Source organism: Myotis yumanensis, unplaced genomic scaffold (assembly GCF_028538775.1).
Source record: "Myotis yumanensis isolate MYYU_CA2020_CCGP unplaced genomic scaffold, mMyoYum1.0.hap1 SCAF_7, whole genome shotgun sequence".
In the NCBI taxonomy this organism is placed as follows: Eukaryota; Metazoa; Chordata; class Mammalia; order Chiroptera; family Vespertilionidae; genus Myotis; species Myotis yumanensis.
The window spans coordinates 13,470,402-13,488,342 of record NW_027223758.1 but is presented as its reverse complement, the minus strand read 5'-3'; the positions used below and the strand labels follow the sequence as shown (position 1 = coordinate 13,488,342).

Sequence of the window (17,941 nt, the reverse complement as noted above, 5' to 3'; positions counted from 1 at the left end):
GTTTGTACCACTTGGGTATTAGTTGGCAGGATATAAGATGCTAGGACTTGCCTGTGAGCATCTGTTTGGAATAATGGAATTATGGATTCAAGTTTTGTCTATATGTTCCCATTTTGCCTGGGGTATTGCTGTAGTTATGGCTTTGGATTTGTACTTTCATGACATCAGGCGTTATTATGTTTCCACTCCTAAAGGGAGTCCACTTGGCCAAATTTTAGCAGATTGGTCCATGTTCAGCCATAGGAATTGGTTTTCTATTACAATATTGCTTGGCCTATGTATACTTTAGAGTGACTATGAGGGAAAATGGCCCTTGAATGGTTCCTCAAATTACTACACTGTTCAAATTACTAAACTGGAATTGTTTTTCCAGGGAAATGGGACAAAAATCCCTTATGTCTAGACATTTATGTCTTTACATAATAAGGATTTGGCAAGAGGGGGGGGGGAATAAATTAATGATGCAAACAAGCAAACTTGCTTCAAAACCTCTTCCTGATAATAAGACACAGGAAGAAAAGGAAAACTAGGAGATGAGTTGCTTTAATGCCCTGAAACAGGGAAACCAGAATTAGCAGCAGGAAAAATTCCCTTGCCAACACCCCTGGTGCTAGGTACCCCTGAAGTAGGGCCTAGAGGGGGACAGCCCCACCCCGGTATGAGGAAGGAATGGTCTCCCCATTGAAGACTCTACAGGGCACCCAATTTGGTCAGGGAGCATCCCTACCCAGAGTAGGGCAAATCCCTTGGAGGCGATGGCCTACAGGTGAATAAACCTGGAAGGCCAGCCTGCTGGCTACTATCGGGCCCATATTCCATTTTCCACTTCAGATTTACTGAATTGAAATAATTCCAACCCCTCATATAGGGAGGATTTCCAGAGAAGGGCAGATCTTATCACCTCCATTTTGCCACTCACCATTGGACTGGACAGGTGGAGACCTGGGCTTCCTGGAGCATTGCAGAGGGTGCGTATCGGAGGGGCTTGGGTGCCTAAGGAAAGGAGCCCAAATGTGGTACAAGCCATTCAGCAGAAACCAAATGCAGATCCTTCTGAACTCTTAGAAAGGATCTATTGGGCCTATTGAAGGCATACTGATGCTGACCCACAGGCACGAGAAAATGTCCAGATGGTAAACCTGACTTTCCCTGGGCAGAGCACCCCAGATATCAGAGGGAAGCTTCAGCATTTGGACAGAGCATTGGCAATGAGTCCCTCACAGCTGATGGATATAGTCTTTAATGTTTATCATGCCCAGGAAGCAAGGAAATCAAAGCAGGCCACCATTTTCTTAAAAAGTGTGGGGAGGCCAGAAGGAGAGGTGGGAGCTGCAAAGAAGGGGAAGACTCACTAGGCATCAATCAATGCACCTGTTGCAAGGAGGAAGGCCACTGGAGGAAGGACTGCCTGGAACTCAAAAAAACAAGAAAAAGAAAAAGGATAGACACCGAGAAATGTTAGAAAGAAATGGCAAATCTGATGATGAGTGAAGAGGCTCACGGATCTCCCTAGACACCTCCCACAGGTTACTAGCTCCCCACAGGAACCCTGGGTACAAAATGACAGCGGGAAACAGGCTGACTGGCTTCCTTGTAGAGCAGCCCTCCGTTATCCTCTCTGATGGAGAGGAACCCGCTCCATGTGGGCACCGAGCCCCTGCCTTCATCACAGCCGAGAGCCTCTGAATAAATGAGTCAGGAGGAAGGCTGCGGGCTTCGAAAGGCAATAAAACACACCGACACTGGCAAACGTTAATTAAAGCTTGTACACGAGTTTACTCGGAGGGCCTTTGCGTTCAAGCCAAACCACAAAAGCTTGGGGAAATTCATGAAATTCACACTTGTCCCAGCTTGGCCCTCCTCAGAGATACTAATAAGCCATCAACAATTAATGCAAATTTACTCTTTCTTTAATGACTTAATTTGCAAAAGCAGAACATTTCCCAGCCTGCAGAAAGAGGCCAAAGACTGCTGAAATCCCACTGCTGTTATGGAGGAGGCCTGAAGCTGGAGCAGGTTCAAGAACAGGGCGTGTGTGTGGGTGTGTGGGGGGGGGGGGGGGGGGGCGGGGGGCGCTATGGCTGGCACCTAAGGAGGAAGTCCCAGAGTCCTAAGGAACAAGTTGGGAGACATCAGTTCTCAGGCAAGGCGATGCTCATTTCTTAGATCACAGCGCCACCAAGTAGACAGTATTCTCCTCACACGTGCTACTGCTCTGGAGAAATGTGCGGACTTTATTCTTCACAGAGAAATATAAAGACAAAAAAAGGTCTTCTAGCCTCACCACTCAGATAACTACCGTTGACTTTAAAAAATAAAATACAGACAAACCATAAAGGTCTCAGAAGCTTGTCAGATAATCCTCTCCTGGACCACGGGTTTTGCTTCTTCTACACATCGCTTTAAGTCCCTGCGACTCCTTCTGAAGCTCAGCCGTGCAAAGCTTTGTGACTTTTGCTCTCGGTCGTTCCGGGTGGTATGTCAGTGCCACTACCTCTGCTTCTCCCAGCAGCTCAGGCCACCAGCAGGGACCCCCCATTGCCATCCTGGCATCTGCAGGTTGTCCAGAGCTCATGAGTCCCTCTCACCCGATCCCAGTCTGGCCAGGAGCCCTCTAATGGAATGCCTCCTCGCTGAACTCAAAACCCCAGGGCAGGCTGCAGCAGGTCACTCCTCAGCGCCCTGCAGGGTCTTGCCCTTCACTCCTCAGCCCTGCCGTTCCCTCACTAGAACCCTCAATCCCGAGCCCCATAAGGAGGTCAGAGACCCTCTGGGCAGAGGTGGCTCCATGTTGCCATTGGGCATTTGCACACTAGACCTGCTTTCTAAAGGCTCTGAGAAGTCCTACATACCTTGTGCATATCTGTGCAAGGAAATTTGTTGGTGCACTGGCACCTGGTGTCTGAGAGTTTGGGAAGCACGACTCCAGCTATGAGCATGTCATTGGGCAATCAGGGTCATAACTCTGTTCTCCACATCACCTAAACTGCAAAAGACATCTAAGAGGTAAGCACCTCTCTTTTTCTTTCCTTCTTTTTTTTCTTGTTTTGTAACAGACAAGGACACTGAATCTGGAGAAGCCCAATGACCCACCCAGTGTCCACAGCTGGACCAGGAAATCCATGCTACGGCTTTTCAGGAACATGATGTTCTGCAGGTGAGGGAGGGCTGCAGCTCCCACTACACAGAAGCGTCTTGCCACTGGCTCTCCTTCCTGGGCTTTGTGGGGTAGGAAGGGCACTTTCTGCAGCAGGGTTGTGAAGCAGGGACCAGTAGCTGGGAGAAGGGCCCCACCATTGGCACGGCCCTCAGAGGATGGGGAGGAAGTATCATCATCACTATAATCATTGTATCACTATAAACTCACCATGTATGACTAGTTGGTGTGTTTCAACCTCCTGTTGTATTCTTACTGGTGCTAAGTTGTCCCTTTGGACCAGTGGGAGCCTCTTCAAGTTGACTTTCATGTTCTTTTACCCTCTAGGTCAGTGATGGCGAACCTATGACACGCGTGTCAGAGGTGACACACGAACTCATTTTTTTGGTTGGTTTTTCTTTGTTAAATTTTTCTTTGTTAAATATATAAAATAAATATCAAAAATATAAATCTTTGTTTTACTATGGTTTCAAATATCAAAAAATTTCTATATGTGACACAGCACCAGAGTTAAGTTAGGGTTTTTCAAAATACTGACATGCCGAGCTCAAAAGGTTCGACATCACTGCTCTAGGTCCATCCATGCTGTCACAGATGGTAAGATTTCACTCTTTTTATTGCCGAGTAACATTTCATTGTATATATGGACCACAGTTTTCTTTATCCACTTGTCTATTGACGGGCACTTGGGTTGCTTCCATATCTTGACTACTGTAAATAATGCCGCAATGGCACTTTTTCATTTTTTATTTCAAGGGTTGGGTTTGTTTTTTGTTTTTGTTTTATGGTTGGTTGGTTTAAGGTTAGTGATTCTCTGCTGCTATTTCCTTGTATATGGTAAGTTTTCAACTACAATTTTGAGATGATTGAGATGTACTTGAGGTGCATGTGTTTTTTTGAATTAGTGTTTTGGGTTCTTCGGATACATACCCAGAAGTGAATTTGCTGGGTCATTTTTAATTTTTTTAGGGTTGTCCATAATGTTTTCCATAATGACTGCACCAATCTGCATTCTCACCAACAGTGCATGAGGGTTACCTTTTCTCCACATCTTCAGGAACACTTGTTGTTTGTTGAGAGTTCTTTTGACATGACCTTGATGATCTTCAATGGCTTCGCTGATCTCTGGGTAGACCAGGTATTCCAGGCTCACCTTGTACATTTCCTGCCCTGGCCTGGAACCACTGTTTCTCCAAGTCGCCTTGGCTCCTTCTAGCGAGAAGGTGCATCTAAAGGTGCTCACTGCCACCTCATGGGTTATTTTTTGCAGGCATCTTCAGTGGAGAGAGTTAATGTGTATTTGTATTAGTGTTGGTTACCCTTATAATGCCTGCCCCTTTATATGCAGGCCTATGGCACTGTCCTTTTGCTGGCTTTAAGGACGCACATGATCATACTGGTGGCTTTCAACAGACACTTGAACGTGAAAAGGGATCATTTCCCAGTTTATCCCTCAAATGCACCTGGATTGCAGTGTGGTGAGGCCTGAAGCAAAGAACCCAGCTCAGCTGTGCCCAGATCCTGACCAACAGTTATTGTGAGCTAATAGATGTGTGCTGTTTAAGCTGCTAAATTTGTGGTCGTTTGTTATGCAGCAATTGATAACTCATCCAATAACTATACACGTCATTGGGTTTTCCTTTCAAATTGCAAAAGAGATCCATGATGGAAGCAACAAGACAAGTACCCTGAGAGCAGGGCCTGCCTGGAAGTTCACACAGCAGCGTGTCTATGCCGAGATGTGCCCTCTGAAGTGAAATTTAACTTGTTGAATCAACTGTGTGGCCTCCAGCTATATCCCATGAGTTAAAAAAAAAAAAAATGAGATGGCAGGAAGGAGAAGCGTCCGAGGAGACTCAAAGAGAGGAGGTGCCCAGGATCCCTGCCACCTAAACTGCACCTGCCTCCTTTTCACCCCCAGAGGAGACAAGGAAGAGCTCCCAGGCGACCCAGCCTGGGGAAGAGGGGACCCAAACCCCCTCTCACCACCAAGGTCTATAATTCTGTTAACAGCTCAAATTAGACAGATAGCACTTCCTGCTCACCCAGCCAGAGACAAGAGGCTCCCAGCTGCGTGGGTCGGTCCTTAGAAGTCCTGGCTCTGGAAGTTCTGGCAAAAACACAGTCTATGGTTTCCCAACCAGCAAAGGGATGGGTCTGGGATGTGCTCACATCCACTGGGGAAGAAGAGCATGCCCACTCCTTGACTTCACTCAGCCACAGGCTTCCCTCACCCACCTTGTGTCCCTTCCGCATCCATTCACACCCCTGGGGACTAGGAATCTCCTGTAGGAGCCCTGCTGTATGACCAGTTAGTGGGCAAAGCCATGTTCTTCACATGGTAGGATGACAACTGGCCAAAGCCAGCAGTGGGCACAGCATGGAGGTCAGGGGGACATTATGCATATCCACAAGAAAGGAGGACAGCAGGGTCAATAACATGGGTTCAATCAGTGCCTCCTAAACCTTAGAGGCCAAAAATTCTCCTGGAGAGCTTGTGAACAGATTCCTGGGCCCCACTCACAGAGAGTCTGATTCATAAGATGTGGTGAGGCCTGAGAATCTGCATTTTCATCAAGTTCCCAAGAAATGCTGGCTCCACTGGTCCAGGGACCACACTTCCAGTAGGAAGGGGTTAAAGGATAGATGAGGAATGAATGAATGAGACTCAGTACTGAGCCCATCACTTCCGCAGCACTTCAGGCATGTCTTGGATAGAATAGAAATAGTGCATATAGCATACATACACACAATCACACACCTGCACATGTGTGCACACACATGCTCACATGCAGAGGCACAAATGTAATGCTTTTCAACCAGATTCACAGGAATACACAGACACATGAACGTACAACATGCAAGCAAAGAGACACAGATACACAAACAATATATACTTACATACGTAGACATCCATATAGGCAGAGATACATGTGCACAAATGTATCAGTCAGGATTCTCAGAGAAACAGAACCAATTGGGTATGTGTGGGTGTGTGAAGAGATTTACTGTAAGGAACTGCCTCCCACAACTGTAGAGGCTAAACGGTCTGACCAGGAAAGCCAATAGCATAGCTCCAGCTTGAGTCCCAAGGCCTGAGAAGTGGAGCCCATTCCAATCTGGTGTCAGTTCCAATCTGAGTCTGAGTCTGAAAGCAGAAAACGGATGTCCTGGCTTAAAGACATCAGACAGAGAATTCTTTCTTGTGTGGCCTTTAATTCTACTCAGCTGATTGGGTGAATCCCACCCACAATGGGAGGGCAATCGCTTTGCTCAGCGCACAGATTCCAATGTCAGTCTCCTCCAGGAACATGCTCGCAGGCACACCCAGAATCACGTTTAACCAAACACCTGAGCACCTCGTGGCCCAGTCAAGCTGACATACAGAATTAACCATTACAACATGCTTACACAACTACACACTCATGCACATAAGCACATACACGCTCATTTTTACACACTCAGGAAAACACACACATTCACTTTCAAACCATATCAAGACTGAAACAAAGATAGTCTCCTGGACACACAGACATACATACACACAGACACACACATCTACATATATGACACTCTACACACACACACACACACACACGCACGCACACTTTCCCTGGAGGACCCTCTAACCATGCCGGTGTGACATCAGCTCCTTCCTGCCACGCATTCTGTGACGGAATGAGGGCCTCCCTGTACCGTTGTTTCCCCACAAGCTTGAGAGGGGCAGGGCTGGAGACGTGGAGAACTGTTCCCCACACGCACAGACCAAAGGGCCAAAGCCGGGAAGACAGTGGCTCAGTGGCCGAGGAAAGTCCCAAACCACCCTGAGCCTTGCCCAATGCTTCTGAAAGCAGAAACAGCCCACAGCACCAACAGCGAGCACTCAGGCCAAACTGCCACCCACGTTGGGCAAACACCGAGTTGTGTTGCACTTTCCTCCAGCCCAGTCCCCGGCCGGGAACGAATCCCAGACATGGCACATGTGATCAGGGCACAGAGCTTGGCAAGGAGACACCACCCTGGAGTCCTCACAGCTGCTGACAGCCAGAGGGTGAGAGGTCAGCACTGGCAGAGCCGGCCCAGCAGAGCACACCGGCTGCCTCAGCCCCCACGGTTTACCAAATGTCACCGCACACCACGTACTGTGCTAATCACGCTTTGCTGATAACAGTCCTTGGGGCAGCCAGGAACCTGGGGACTCCAACAAGTTAGATGGCTTGCCCGAGTCACACAAACCCAGAATCCATCTGGACCCATCTAGACCCATCAGGCGCAGAGCTTCCCCTGGATGGTGTTAACATGCAAGCTCTGGTTCAGAGAGTCTGCCCGTCCAACCACCCGTCCCCTGGGGATGTGTTACACGCACTGTCCAAGTGGCACTGGGAGCACGGAGGCTCGGGCATCTCCTGCATTGCCCATGAACCGCTCATACAGCTGGCTCCATCCAGGCCTAAGCATTAGCATTGAGAAAGTCCTAAATCCTCACCACAACCCTCTCAGAGGGAACTGAAGCATAGAGCTGCCCCACACCTAAGGTCACCTGGGTTTAACATTCAGAGCTGGATTTAAACAAACTGGGGCCAGTTGGCTCCAGAGCCTCAGTCCTAGTTGCCGAGCTGGCAGGTAAACGGGCACTCTGCCGGGGCTAGAACCTGTGGGCCACACTGTTCTTTCTCCTCCTTCACCAGCTCTGAGCCAAAGCCAGGCCGCGATCCATCCGTCAGCACACACTGCTCCTCTCCCGCTTCCAGGGCAGAAATCACCAGAGGCAGCCTGTGCCCGACCACATCCATCCTCTGAGACTGCACTCAGCAGCTGCTTCCCGCACGCAGGCCTGCCCACTTCCGGGCAGGGGGTGTCCACTCAGCCAGCAGGCGGGCAGTCTGCAGGGGCCACTCAGGCCTCAGAAAGGGGACCTGAGAAGTTGGTTTGCAGAAGGAAATCCACGTGATTCTGCTTCTGAAAATCCCTGCTAATTTTTTTTTAATGCAATGTCTCTTCTGAGTGTTTCTAGGGTAGAAGACAGAGGTGGTTTGTTCACAGGTCTTATTCTCTTCCCCCTCCCCTTGCAGAAAAAAAAGAATCATCACGCTTTGGAAACTTGAATAAAGGAAGTGGTTGACAGTGTAGCCGATAGAAGTGGAGATGAACAGCTTCTGGTCAAATGATTTAGCAAGAAACTACCACCCCTGCCAGTAACAAAGCAGGCAGCCCCCTCTGGGCGGGGCAGTTAGCAGGGTCCCCCAATATGTGCCCCAGCACCTCCCCCAGGGCTCACAGCCAGCACTGCCTTCCCCGAAGCTATGCGGCCGGCCTGCGCGCTGCTTGCCTTGGGCAGCCTGGTCTTAACCACCACGGGGGACCTGTCCCCAGGTAAGTGGAGGGTGTCCCCTGGGTTCTGCCTCCCTCGGACACAATGCCCAGACTGCTGTAGGAGCCAGGTGCCATGAGCTCCTCCTCCCATGCCCAGGCCCCGAAGCACAGTCCTGTTTGGGCAGCCCTAGCAGGTATGGCTGTGAGGCCGGGGCCCCAAGGCTGGCAGCAGCTGCCTTCCAGAGGTCCCAGGGGTTCCTGCCTTCCAGGGGTCCCAGGGGTTTGGGAATAGGGTTTGAGTGCCACCTGGAGATAAGGGAAGACTTCTGTTCTCGGCTGCTCCCTGATCCAGGGGAGGCTCCGCACGCCCCTCCATGGGGACACAGGAATGGGTGTGGGCAGGCAGTTTCTACCTGATGGCCAGCCGTTCCTGCCTGCTGGCTGCTGCCCTGTGACTTGGCTCTAGGGACCTGATGATCAGACACTGTCACCCTTCCTGCCTGGCCAGTGCTGGGGAGAGGGGAGGAAGAGAGGGGTAGCCTTTGCTCCTGGAAACTGAGGCACAGCTAGGGTTGGCAACTTGCCCCCAGTTCAAATGGCCATGGAGCCCCTGCCTACACACACACACACACACACACACACACAGAGTTGGAGATGCCTTCCCAGCACCAGAAGCATAGGCCATAGGTCAGCGGTTCTCAACCTGTGGGTCGCGACCCCTTTGGAGGTCGAACAACCCTTTCACAGGGGTCGCCTAAGACCATCGGAAAACACATGTATAATTACATATTGTTTTTGTGATTAATCACTATGCTTTATGTTCAATTTGTAACAATGAAAATACATCCTGCATATCAGATACTTATATTATGATTCATAACAGTAGTAAAATTACAGTTATGAAGTAGCAACGAAAACAATTTTATGATTGGGGGTCACCACAACATGAGGAGCTGTATTAAAGGGTCGCGGCATTGGGAAGGTTGAGAACCACTGCCATAGATGATGGCGAAGACCTAGAGGGCTCCTGTCTCACCTCCTTTAACCACCGAGGAAGCTGGTGCTGGAGGCCGAGATGACCTGCTCCAGTCATAGCCGTGGCTTGGGGAGCAGGGGCAATGCCCAGGCGGAGGCTGGTTCCTGCCCTCCGTGTTCTTCAGGGGGGGCTGGAGCGTGGCCAAGGACACCAAGTGGAGGGTGTTCAGGCAGGACCAGTACAAGGGGCCAGCCCCAGCGCCTCTCAATCTGTGGAGGGGTCACCCCCCTCCTGGTGACCCTGTCTCAGGGGCTATGGGAACAGGTTCCCCTGCCTCCTCCCTCGCTCCCAGAGCTTCATTCTTAGCTCACACAGTGAAGCCCTGCCCCCCCCCCCTCCGCCCCTCCCCTGGTTTCCAGCCTGTCCTGATTGGGTGCCACTGTCTTCCTGTGCCCGCCTAGTGCCATAGGAGGGGACAAGCCAGGGGGAGGAAGGGGGTGCTCAGACCAGAGAAGCACACTCCTCAAACCTTAGTGAGGGAGCCTGTGGAGGGATGTGGTACCTGCCTTTCAGCTGTACTGGATGCAGTTATTCAGACTACATGTAAGTTCCTTCTGCTTGCCTCAGCTTCGTCCCCTAACAGAGCAGGGACAGGTCCAGGATGCATGAAGAATCCTTAGCCTACTCTTAGCGCCCTATCATCAGAGTTGCCCCCTCTGCTGGTGTTTCCTACTAAACAGAGCCCTCTCCATACACTCCCCTCCCCACCCCGGCTGTGCCTACACCTCCCTGCTGAAGCCCTGCTCAGCCAGCCCGGCCAGCCCCTTAGACCTGCTCTCTGCCACCAAGCCCCAGGCAGAGTGTTTAGAGTCCACACTCACATGCAGGCCTTGGGACACGCAGACTCCCTGAGCCTGGTAGCTGTGGAGCCTGGAGCCTCCCTAAGTGTCAGTCTCTTGACCCATGAAATGGGTCAATAACCCAGCCCCTTGGGCCCTAGTGAGGCTTGACTGGCATGGACACGGAAGGCACACTCACTGAGCCTGGGGTGCTTGCAGCCGCCCACACCAGCGCTGCTCCTGAGTCTCTCCGGTCCTGGCAGCCCCAGGCTGTCCCACCCCACTCACCCTACCCCAGCTTCGATCCTCTCAAGTACATCCTTCATTTGACAGATGAGGGCCTCGGAACCAGGGGCTTGAAGGCCGCTCTGTCTGGTGGTGGAACAGAGATGGGAACTCAATCCCAGACCTGGTTCTCTCGCCCCCTCACCCCCACCCTGTATCCAAGGCCCCTACAGCCTCCCCTCAACTTCTGAGAACAAATCCCAGGGTCTTCCCGTGGGAAGGGGGAGTGACAGTTACCCTAACCCTAACCCTAACCCCCCTAGGGTGGAGGCACCATCTGGTCAGCTGGCTTCTCCCTAAGCCTAAGCACTAAGCTGCGCTCACCTAAATGCAGAGCCCCCAGCAGCTCACACCACCACCCCTCCCCTTGCCCCCCCCCCCCCCCCCCCCGCCCTGCCCCGCCCCAGCCCTGCAGAATTTAGGGAAAATGAACCTGTTAGCGCTCCTGGAAAGCTGCACTCGGCCACCATGTCACACTCTGCTCTCCCCTCCTCATCTAGGTCATCTCCTACTGGTCTCCCCACCCCTAGCTCCCTCGCTCAGCGTTCTCCTTCACGGCAGGTTACAGTCACCTTCCTGGATGGGCCCAGCCTGGGGCCTGCATCCTGCCTTCCTTCTTGTATTGTGGACTCCCTAGTCTCAGAGTCACCTCGGCATTGCCCATAGCAGCTGCCAAATTATACTTCTTGAGTGAGGAAAGGGAGAGCATGGTCTCTAGAACTAAGTGTGCCCTGCACTCCTCTGAGGCCTCAGTTTCCTCGCCTGTAGAATGGGCACCCAAGCTGCTGCAGAGCAGGCTTCCCTGCTCCCCACGCCCCCCCTCCCCGCAGCACAGAGGACAGCAGGCAGGCAGGTGGGGCTGACTCCAGGTTGGGGTCCAGGGACCTGTTTGTTTTCTTCCCTGAAGGGGAGTTGCCTCTTTGGGGTCTTTTCATGATCAGCCCTTCCCCGTTCATTTCTCTTGAGTCATCCTAAAACTGGTGTGACTTTTCAACTTTTTGTAAAATTAAAAAAGGAGCTTTTATTGTTCGTTTGGACCCCTATGATGACTTGAAACTGACATTTTAGGAAACATGTAGCTAACTAAAAATAAAGCAACTTCAATATTTTTCATAACTTTTTTGTAACTTTACCAAAATCACTTAGAAACTAACATTACATATTCATCTGAGGGTTCAGCCTCACCTGATTTCACTTCATTGCTTTAATTCTGCTAAATTCAAGCAAAATTAATTGTAATACATTTTCTTTTTTTTTTAAAAAAAACACACAGTTAAAGTGGTTACCTTGGAGAGTTTGAGATATATTTTTGTTAAACTGTTCTGTATTTTTCAAATTTCCTACCCAAAATAGGTAAGCTTATAATCAGAAAAAGCAATGGCTGCATAAGTCCACAGTGGGGGGCTGGGGGCCATGTAGTAACTGGAAACTGCTGTGTAGACTTCAGTGACGAGCAGAAACCAAGCTCCTTCCCCAAACAGTTCTTGTTAAAACCGTGAGTCAGTAAGCACAGCCCCCAGGAGCAGCCTCCCCACCTTGTTAGCATCGGCGTGCCTGGGCGTGGGAGCCACGTGGGGAGCCACATGGGGAGCCGGGAAATGAAGGCTCCGGGCCTGACGCAGCCTGAGCGACCCAGCTCCTGGAGCCCAAGGGACAGAAACAGTTTTCATGCTTCAGTCTTCAGCCCCTCAAGTGAGGGCTTCGGCTTCTGTGAGGATGTCATTCGAAGGCTGGGCTATTGCAAGGCAGAATCTCAGGGACGCTGTGTGGAACGAGTGGGGGAGCTCACGGCAGCAGAATCTCTAAGCCGGGAGCTTGTGGGGTTGGTGCTGCTGCTGCCCTCACACCCCCTCTCCACTTCCTGTTGCTTGGGCACCCCTGCCACACGCTAAACCTACCTACCTCGGCAGGACCCAAGGCCCTGCAGGCCCAGATGGCAGTCACCAGCACGTGTAGCTACAGAGCACCTGACACCAGCTGGGCCACCGAAAAGCTGAACTTGACACCATTTAATTTAGCGAATGAAATAAAATGTATGCCTGGGCCATTGCCAGCCTGTGGTGTGGCATGCTAATTTTTCAGGAACATCTGGGGAAAGTCTTAGTAAAGAGAAGCAGTTCACAGACCTAAAAAGCTCCTTCCCACACTCCCTCCCTCCTGGTTTAGTTAGATTTTCCCCTAAAACTTTTAACTTTTTAATATACAAGCAGCACATGACCACTGTAGTGAAACTGACAAATTCACCAGGAGCCAGCAACCAGAAAAGGCCATGTTCACGTTGCAATTCACACAGCCTGTGGGTTTTTTACATTCCCATGTTCTTTATAATAAAAGCTAATGTTCATAACCTGGATTAGCACCCCCCCCACCGGGCCAGCCTGGCCTCTGAGCATTTCTCCCCACGCCCTCCTCGCTTTGGAGCGAGCCCTGGAACACCTCCGCCCCGTGGCCCACGCTCAGGCCCTCCATCCAGATCCGTGTAAATGGCTCAGCCCGACCTGCTCTCTGCGGACAAATCCCTGCACAGCTCCTGCCTCTCCTCACTCGCTGCTCTGATGTTTTTCTTGCCTGTTTATTTGCGGAACATGAGCTCCAGCGAACATAAGCTTCTGCACCCCCTGCACATGTGGGATGAAGAGGGCTCAGCCCGTGGGGACTGAACCAAGGAGTGAAATTAGGTTCTTCTTCAGGGAGGAGCCTCGGGTCCGCCTGGGCCTGCTGCTGTGGGGGCTGGGAGAGGAGGATGTGGGGAGCCGAGGAGGGTGCCGGGGTCCCTGGTTCTGCCTGGCTGTCAGAGGCTGCGGTGTGGTGGTAGGGGAAGCCCCTCAGGTTGCTCTCCCCACCTTTTATCCAAACATGGGCCTCCTCGGGACAGGAAGTCCAGGCCTCCCCCCGTCCCTCCACCACTGCCAGCTCCATAAAGGAGCCATGGGCGATGAAGTCACCCAGGCCTGGCCCTGTCCTCAGACTTGTATGCGAAACAGTGCAGAAAGAGGCAGCACAGGTGAGGAGCACCAGGTGCTATGGTGCTGCCTGGGGAACAGGGCCTCTAGGAGAGAGGCCTGGAAGCTGGGGAGATGCTAACAAGAGCCCCGAGGTGAAGGAAAGCAGCAGCCTCCTTGTCAGTGAGAAGGCGGGACCAGCCTTGGGCACTTCCCAGTGGTCCACTTGCTGGAGACAAGCTGAGGGGTCGGGGCCAGATGTTGGCCTTGAAGCACAGCTGGAGCGACTTCTCCTGACACACTGAGGCTACATCCTGTCCCGAGGCTCTGCCACCTCCAGACATGTTCAGGGTTTCTTTAAGACGCATTGGAAATAACCCTGGGTTCTGAAGGGGCCTGTGTGGGCAGGACAGGAACTGTATCTAACCCATCATTGTAACACCCACCTCGCCTGGTCCTCAGGGCAACCATGGGGATTCACAAGAATTGCACTGGCGGGGGGGGGGGGTGGGGGGGGTGGGCTGGATGGGCCAGGGAGGGTGGACAGGAGAGCAAAGGGTAGGTGGTGAGGGGAGGATGGATCGGTGAGGGGAGGGCAGATAAGTGACGAGCTAGACAGGCTGGGGACCACACTGGGAGCAGAGAGAACTGAGCACCAAGGTGTGAAGACCCTGGACCAAGGGCCCCACTAACAACAATGTTCTTGCCTGGTTCTGTGTTTCTCTTTCAGATGTTTGTTCCCAGACCTTTAACTCAGGTGTGAAGCCAGGATTTCCCAAAACAATCAAGACCAACAACCCAGGAGTCCTCAAAGCAGCCAGATACAGCGTTGAAAGGTTCAACAACTGCACGAATGACATCTTCTTGTTCAAGGAGTCCCATGTCAGCAGAGCCCTGGTCCAGGTGAGGGTCTAAGCGCTGGTGGCCAGCATCTCTGGGGCCAGGCTGCAGAGGCTCCTACCCCACAGGGGCCCACCGTCCAGCACCCTGGTCATCTAGAACACAAAACAGGCCAGGAGGCTGGCAGTGGCAGCCACAGAGAGCCTACAACCAGGCCACCAGTGTCACCAGACTTGAACAAAAAGTCCGGGACCGTCTCTTATGGAAACCAACTTCTTCAGGGTGGAGCCACTGGGAGTAGCACAGAGGTGGGCTGGGGTGGAACAGGGACTAGACGTGAGCCTGCTGAAGGCTTTGGGTGGGGAGAAACCAGAAGCTGGGCATCAGGAACCAAACTGATGAAGATGCTGCCCCTTGGAGGGGCCTACTGCACCACCTGCCACAGTTGCCCCGGCCTAGGGCCCCACCCCTGCCTCACCCCCATAGGACCTTTTGACGTTCTCCACTCCACCTGGGACTTATTTCACATAAGAGCTTTGCCCAAAATGCACCCCCTCCCCTCCCACACAAACCCGTCCTCCACCAGCCTTGCCTCAATGTCACACCCTGTGAAGTTGTCACAGGATGGCTCAGCCACCTCCCACCTAGAGGGGACTCTACAGGACAGAGCCAGGTCTTGCTCATCTGTGTCCTGAGGACACAGGGTCAGCTTGGGATAAGGGATGCAGAATAGTGATGAGCCACAATGACGACGTGGCTGCCCATGTCTCTGCCTTTCCGGAAACCAGGGATACTGTACAGCCACTCAAAAGGAAGTTCCCGGTTGTGGGAAGCTGGCTTTTGGACAAAACCCACACATTCCCATGGGTGTGGTGGTGCGTGAAGGAGGAAAGATGCTTCCAGTTTGTACATAACTATTAATGGTTGGTTACCTTTGGGTCACATAATTATAGGTGATTTTTACAACCGTGTTTATTCTTTTGGACAATTGCAAACTTTTTAAGAGCAGTGTATTTTTTTTTAAGATTTTAAAAATTGATTTTCAGAGAGAGAAGAAGGGAGAGGAAGAAAGGGAAAAACATCAATGCAAGAGTGAAACCAATCAGCTGCCTCCTGTACACCCCCTACCAGGCGTGTGCTCTGACCGGGAATGGAACCGGCAACCTTTGCCTGGGATCACGCCCAACCAACTGAGCCACGCTGGCCAGGGCGAGCAGTGCCTTTTTATACTTAGAAAAGTATTTTCTAGAAGGCAGTCTGGTGTGGGAAGGGTTTTTAATAACGTTTCCATGGAAATAGTCCGAGTGTCATCACTCCAAGGACACAGCTCGGGAGACGGTGTGAGGCCTCCTGCAGGACCACTGCAAGTGCAAGATGCCCAGAGCCGAGTGCCCAAGAGCCTTTGGGGGAAGGGGTGCATTATCCCTCCGTGACGTTGGGGACTGGATTTCACTTGGTACGTGGTGGGGCGAGACCAGGTTGCTGCCACATCCAAGTGAAGAAAGGCTGTAACTTAAAAGAGAATGCCCACTCTGTTGCCAGGAATGGTGAGGAGCCAGCAGACACACTGCTTGCCCTCACCCCATGTAAAGGCCACACAGGGCAGGTGATTGTGGGTGACTAGGGCACGGGAGAGGGGCCAGGGGCAGGACTTCACCACGGCCCTGAGGCCAGGGCAGCCCCACGGCCCCCCGCCTCTGCCGCCCTCCTGATGCCCAGCGGAGAGACCTGGGGAGGAAGGAGCTGTCCTAAGACAGGACACAGAGCCCACGTTTCACCCTGGAACCAAGAGCTAAGGCCCTGAGCAGGAATGAGAGGAGTGAAGAAAGGAGAGGACCGGGAGGGGTCTGGGTCCAGTCACAGGCTTTCTTCCCACTGTGGTTCGAGTATGTTCCACATTCCCTCTCCACCACTCACTCCCTTTCCAGAGGGCAGCGAGGGACCAGTCCCATCAGGGCACCCTCACCACCTGTCCTAAAGCCCCCTCCTGCTGGGTTGAACAATGTAACCCAGGCCCTGCCCTCTGCTCTCTTTAGATAGTGAAAGGCCTGAAATACATGCTGGACATGGAAATTGGCAGAACTACTTGCAAGAAAACCAAGCACCCCAATCTGGACAACTGTGACTTCCAGACCAACCACACCTTGAAGATGGTAAACAAAGGGGCCTCGCTCCTCAGACCCCTCCCCGCTTCCCTAGCCCCACCCCCTCGCCATGGCTCTGGGAAACACTCCTTCATCCTTTCTCAACCCGCACAGTTCCAGATTTCACTCTTGAATCCAGGTCTCCCAGTGTCCAACAGGGTCCTACAGACACGGCAGACATAGAGGGGAGACCCCTCCTCAGAGACACGTCCACATTCGGGGGCAGGTTAGAGCAAAAAAAGACCTTTCAAATAATTCAAAATGTATATACACAAGCAGGGGGAAACCAAATGCGACAACAGTTAAGAATTTGTAACTATAGGCAAAAGTATATGTTCTTGAATTATTCTTTCAATGTCTGTAGGTTTGACATTTTTTCACAAGGACCCTCAGGGCAAGGAGAGAGCTCTTCAGTAAGGAGAACGCACAAGCGTGCGCACACACATGCACACACACATGTGCACACACACACGTTCACGCACACTCAGGCAGCAGCACTGGAAACTGCAGAGCTGCGAGTGGCAGCCTCGGCGAGGCGGGTGGCCCCTGTGGCAGGCAGCGCGATTCTTAAGGTTCCCTTCTTTGTTTCAGATCCTCAGTTGTTACTCTGAAGTCTGGGTCATTCCCTGGCTCCAGAGGTTCGAGGTGCCCGTTCTCCACTGTCACTGACTGCCTCTCGGCAATACTACAGCTGCTGGCACCTTTGAAGTCGTATCTCCCGGGAAGCAGAATGGAAGTGCCCAAGGGCTCATTACAGAGTAACTGGGATGGAAGAGTGACCGCCCCACAGTTAAAATAAATACTTCGAATTCTCTCCTAAGCTAATTCTGCTGATGCTGTGTGCCTGGATTCAGAGTCTGAACATACAGGACTGAATCCTCCAATGGAAATGTTTGGGGCTCTCAACTCCTGAAGGAGCCCCTCCCACCCAGCCCCTGGGTCCCCGATGCAAGCCCGAGATCTATCCTTTCGTCTGAATACTTGCACACTGGACGAAGGGGGTAAGCTGCTATTGAGCACCTTGACCTTGCATGGATGAAGTTATAAATAAACATGAATAAGAACTGACCATCTCAAAGCAATGGCTGCTGCTTTACCTGTTACAGGGGCCTCAGGAAGGTGAGGTGGGCGGTGAGGGGCCCCCTCACTGAGGGCCTGACCGGCCCAGGTGACTTCCACAAAGCGCCCAGGGCTTTCCAGCCTTTAGTCCATAAACACAACATACTGGAGATCAAAGAGCCAGAACCAGGCCAGCCTAGGTCCATACCATGAACCGGCAGGGTAGGGGCACCCCGAGGGCATCCACCTGCCAGCTGTGCTTCCTTCTGACGGGGGATGTCCACTCAATCCTCTCAGCTGCCTTAGAGACTCAGCAAATGCACAGCTGTGTCTGGACAAGTGGGTACAACAGGGTGCTGGGATAACATCCCACACATCCCCACTCA

The 17,941-nt window shown here is 52.0% G+C and overlaps 1 protein-coding gene across 1 annotated transcript; it reads left to right on the top strand.

Annotated features, from left to right (window-relative positions):
- The first annotated feature begins 8,446 nt into the window (after window positions 1-8,446).
- CST7 (cystatin F) lies at window positions 8,447-17,779 on the top strand. Its single transcript, XM_070421408.1, has 4 exons — window positions 8,447-8,530; window positions 14,243-14,415; window positions 16,389-16,505; window positions 17,088-17,779. Exons 1-4 carry the CDS (start codon window positions 8,461-8,463, stop codon window positions 17,163-17,165), a joined length of 438 nt encoding a protein of 145 aa, XP_070277509.1. The 5' UTR covers window positions 8,447-8,460; the 3' UTR covers window positions 17,166-17,779.
- Window positions 17,780-17,941: the final 162 nt, after the last annotated feature.

What these genes read in the sequence shown, in the direction of transcription:
- CST7 (XM_070421408.1), top strand. Translation starts at nt 8,461, where the DNA reads ATGCGGCCGGCCTGCGCGCTGCTTGCCTTGGGCAGCCTGGTCTTAACC. An exon ending in CACGGGGGACCTGTCCCCAG is followed by an intron (nt 8,531 to 14,242) that starts GTAAGTGGAGGG and finishes TTTCTCTTTCAG; the next exon opens with ATGTTTGTTCCCAGACCTTT. An exon ending in TCAGCAGAGCCCTGGTCCAG is followed by an intron (nt 14,416 to 16,388) that starts GTGAGGGTCTAA and finishes TGCTCTCTTTAG; the next exon opens with ATAGTGAAAGGCCTGAAATA.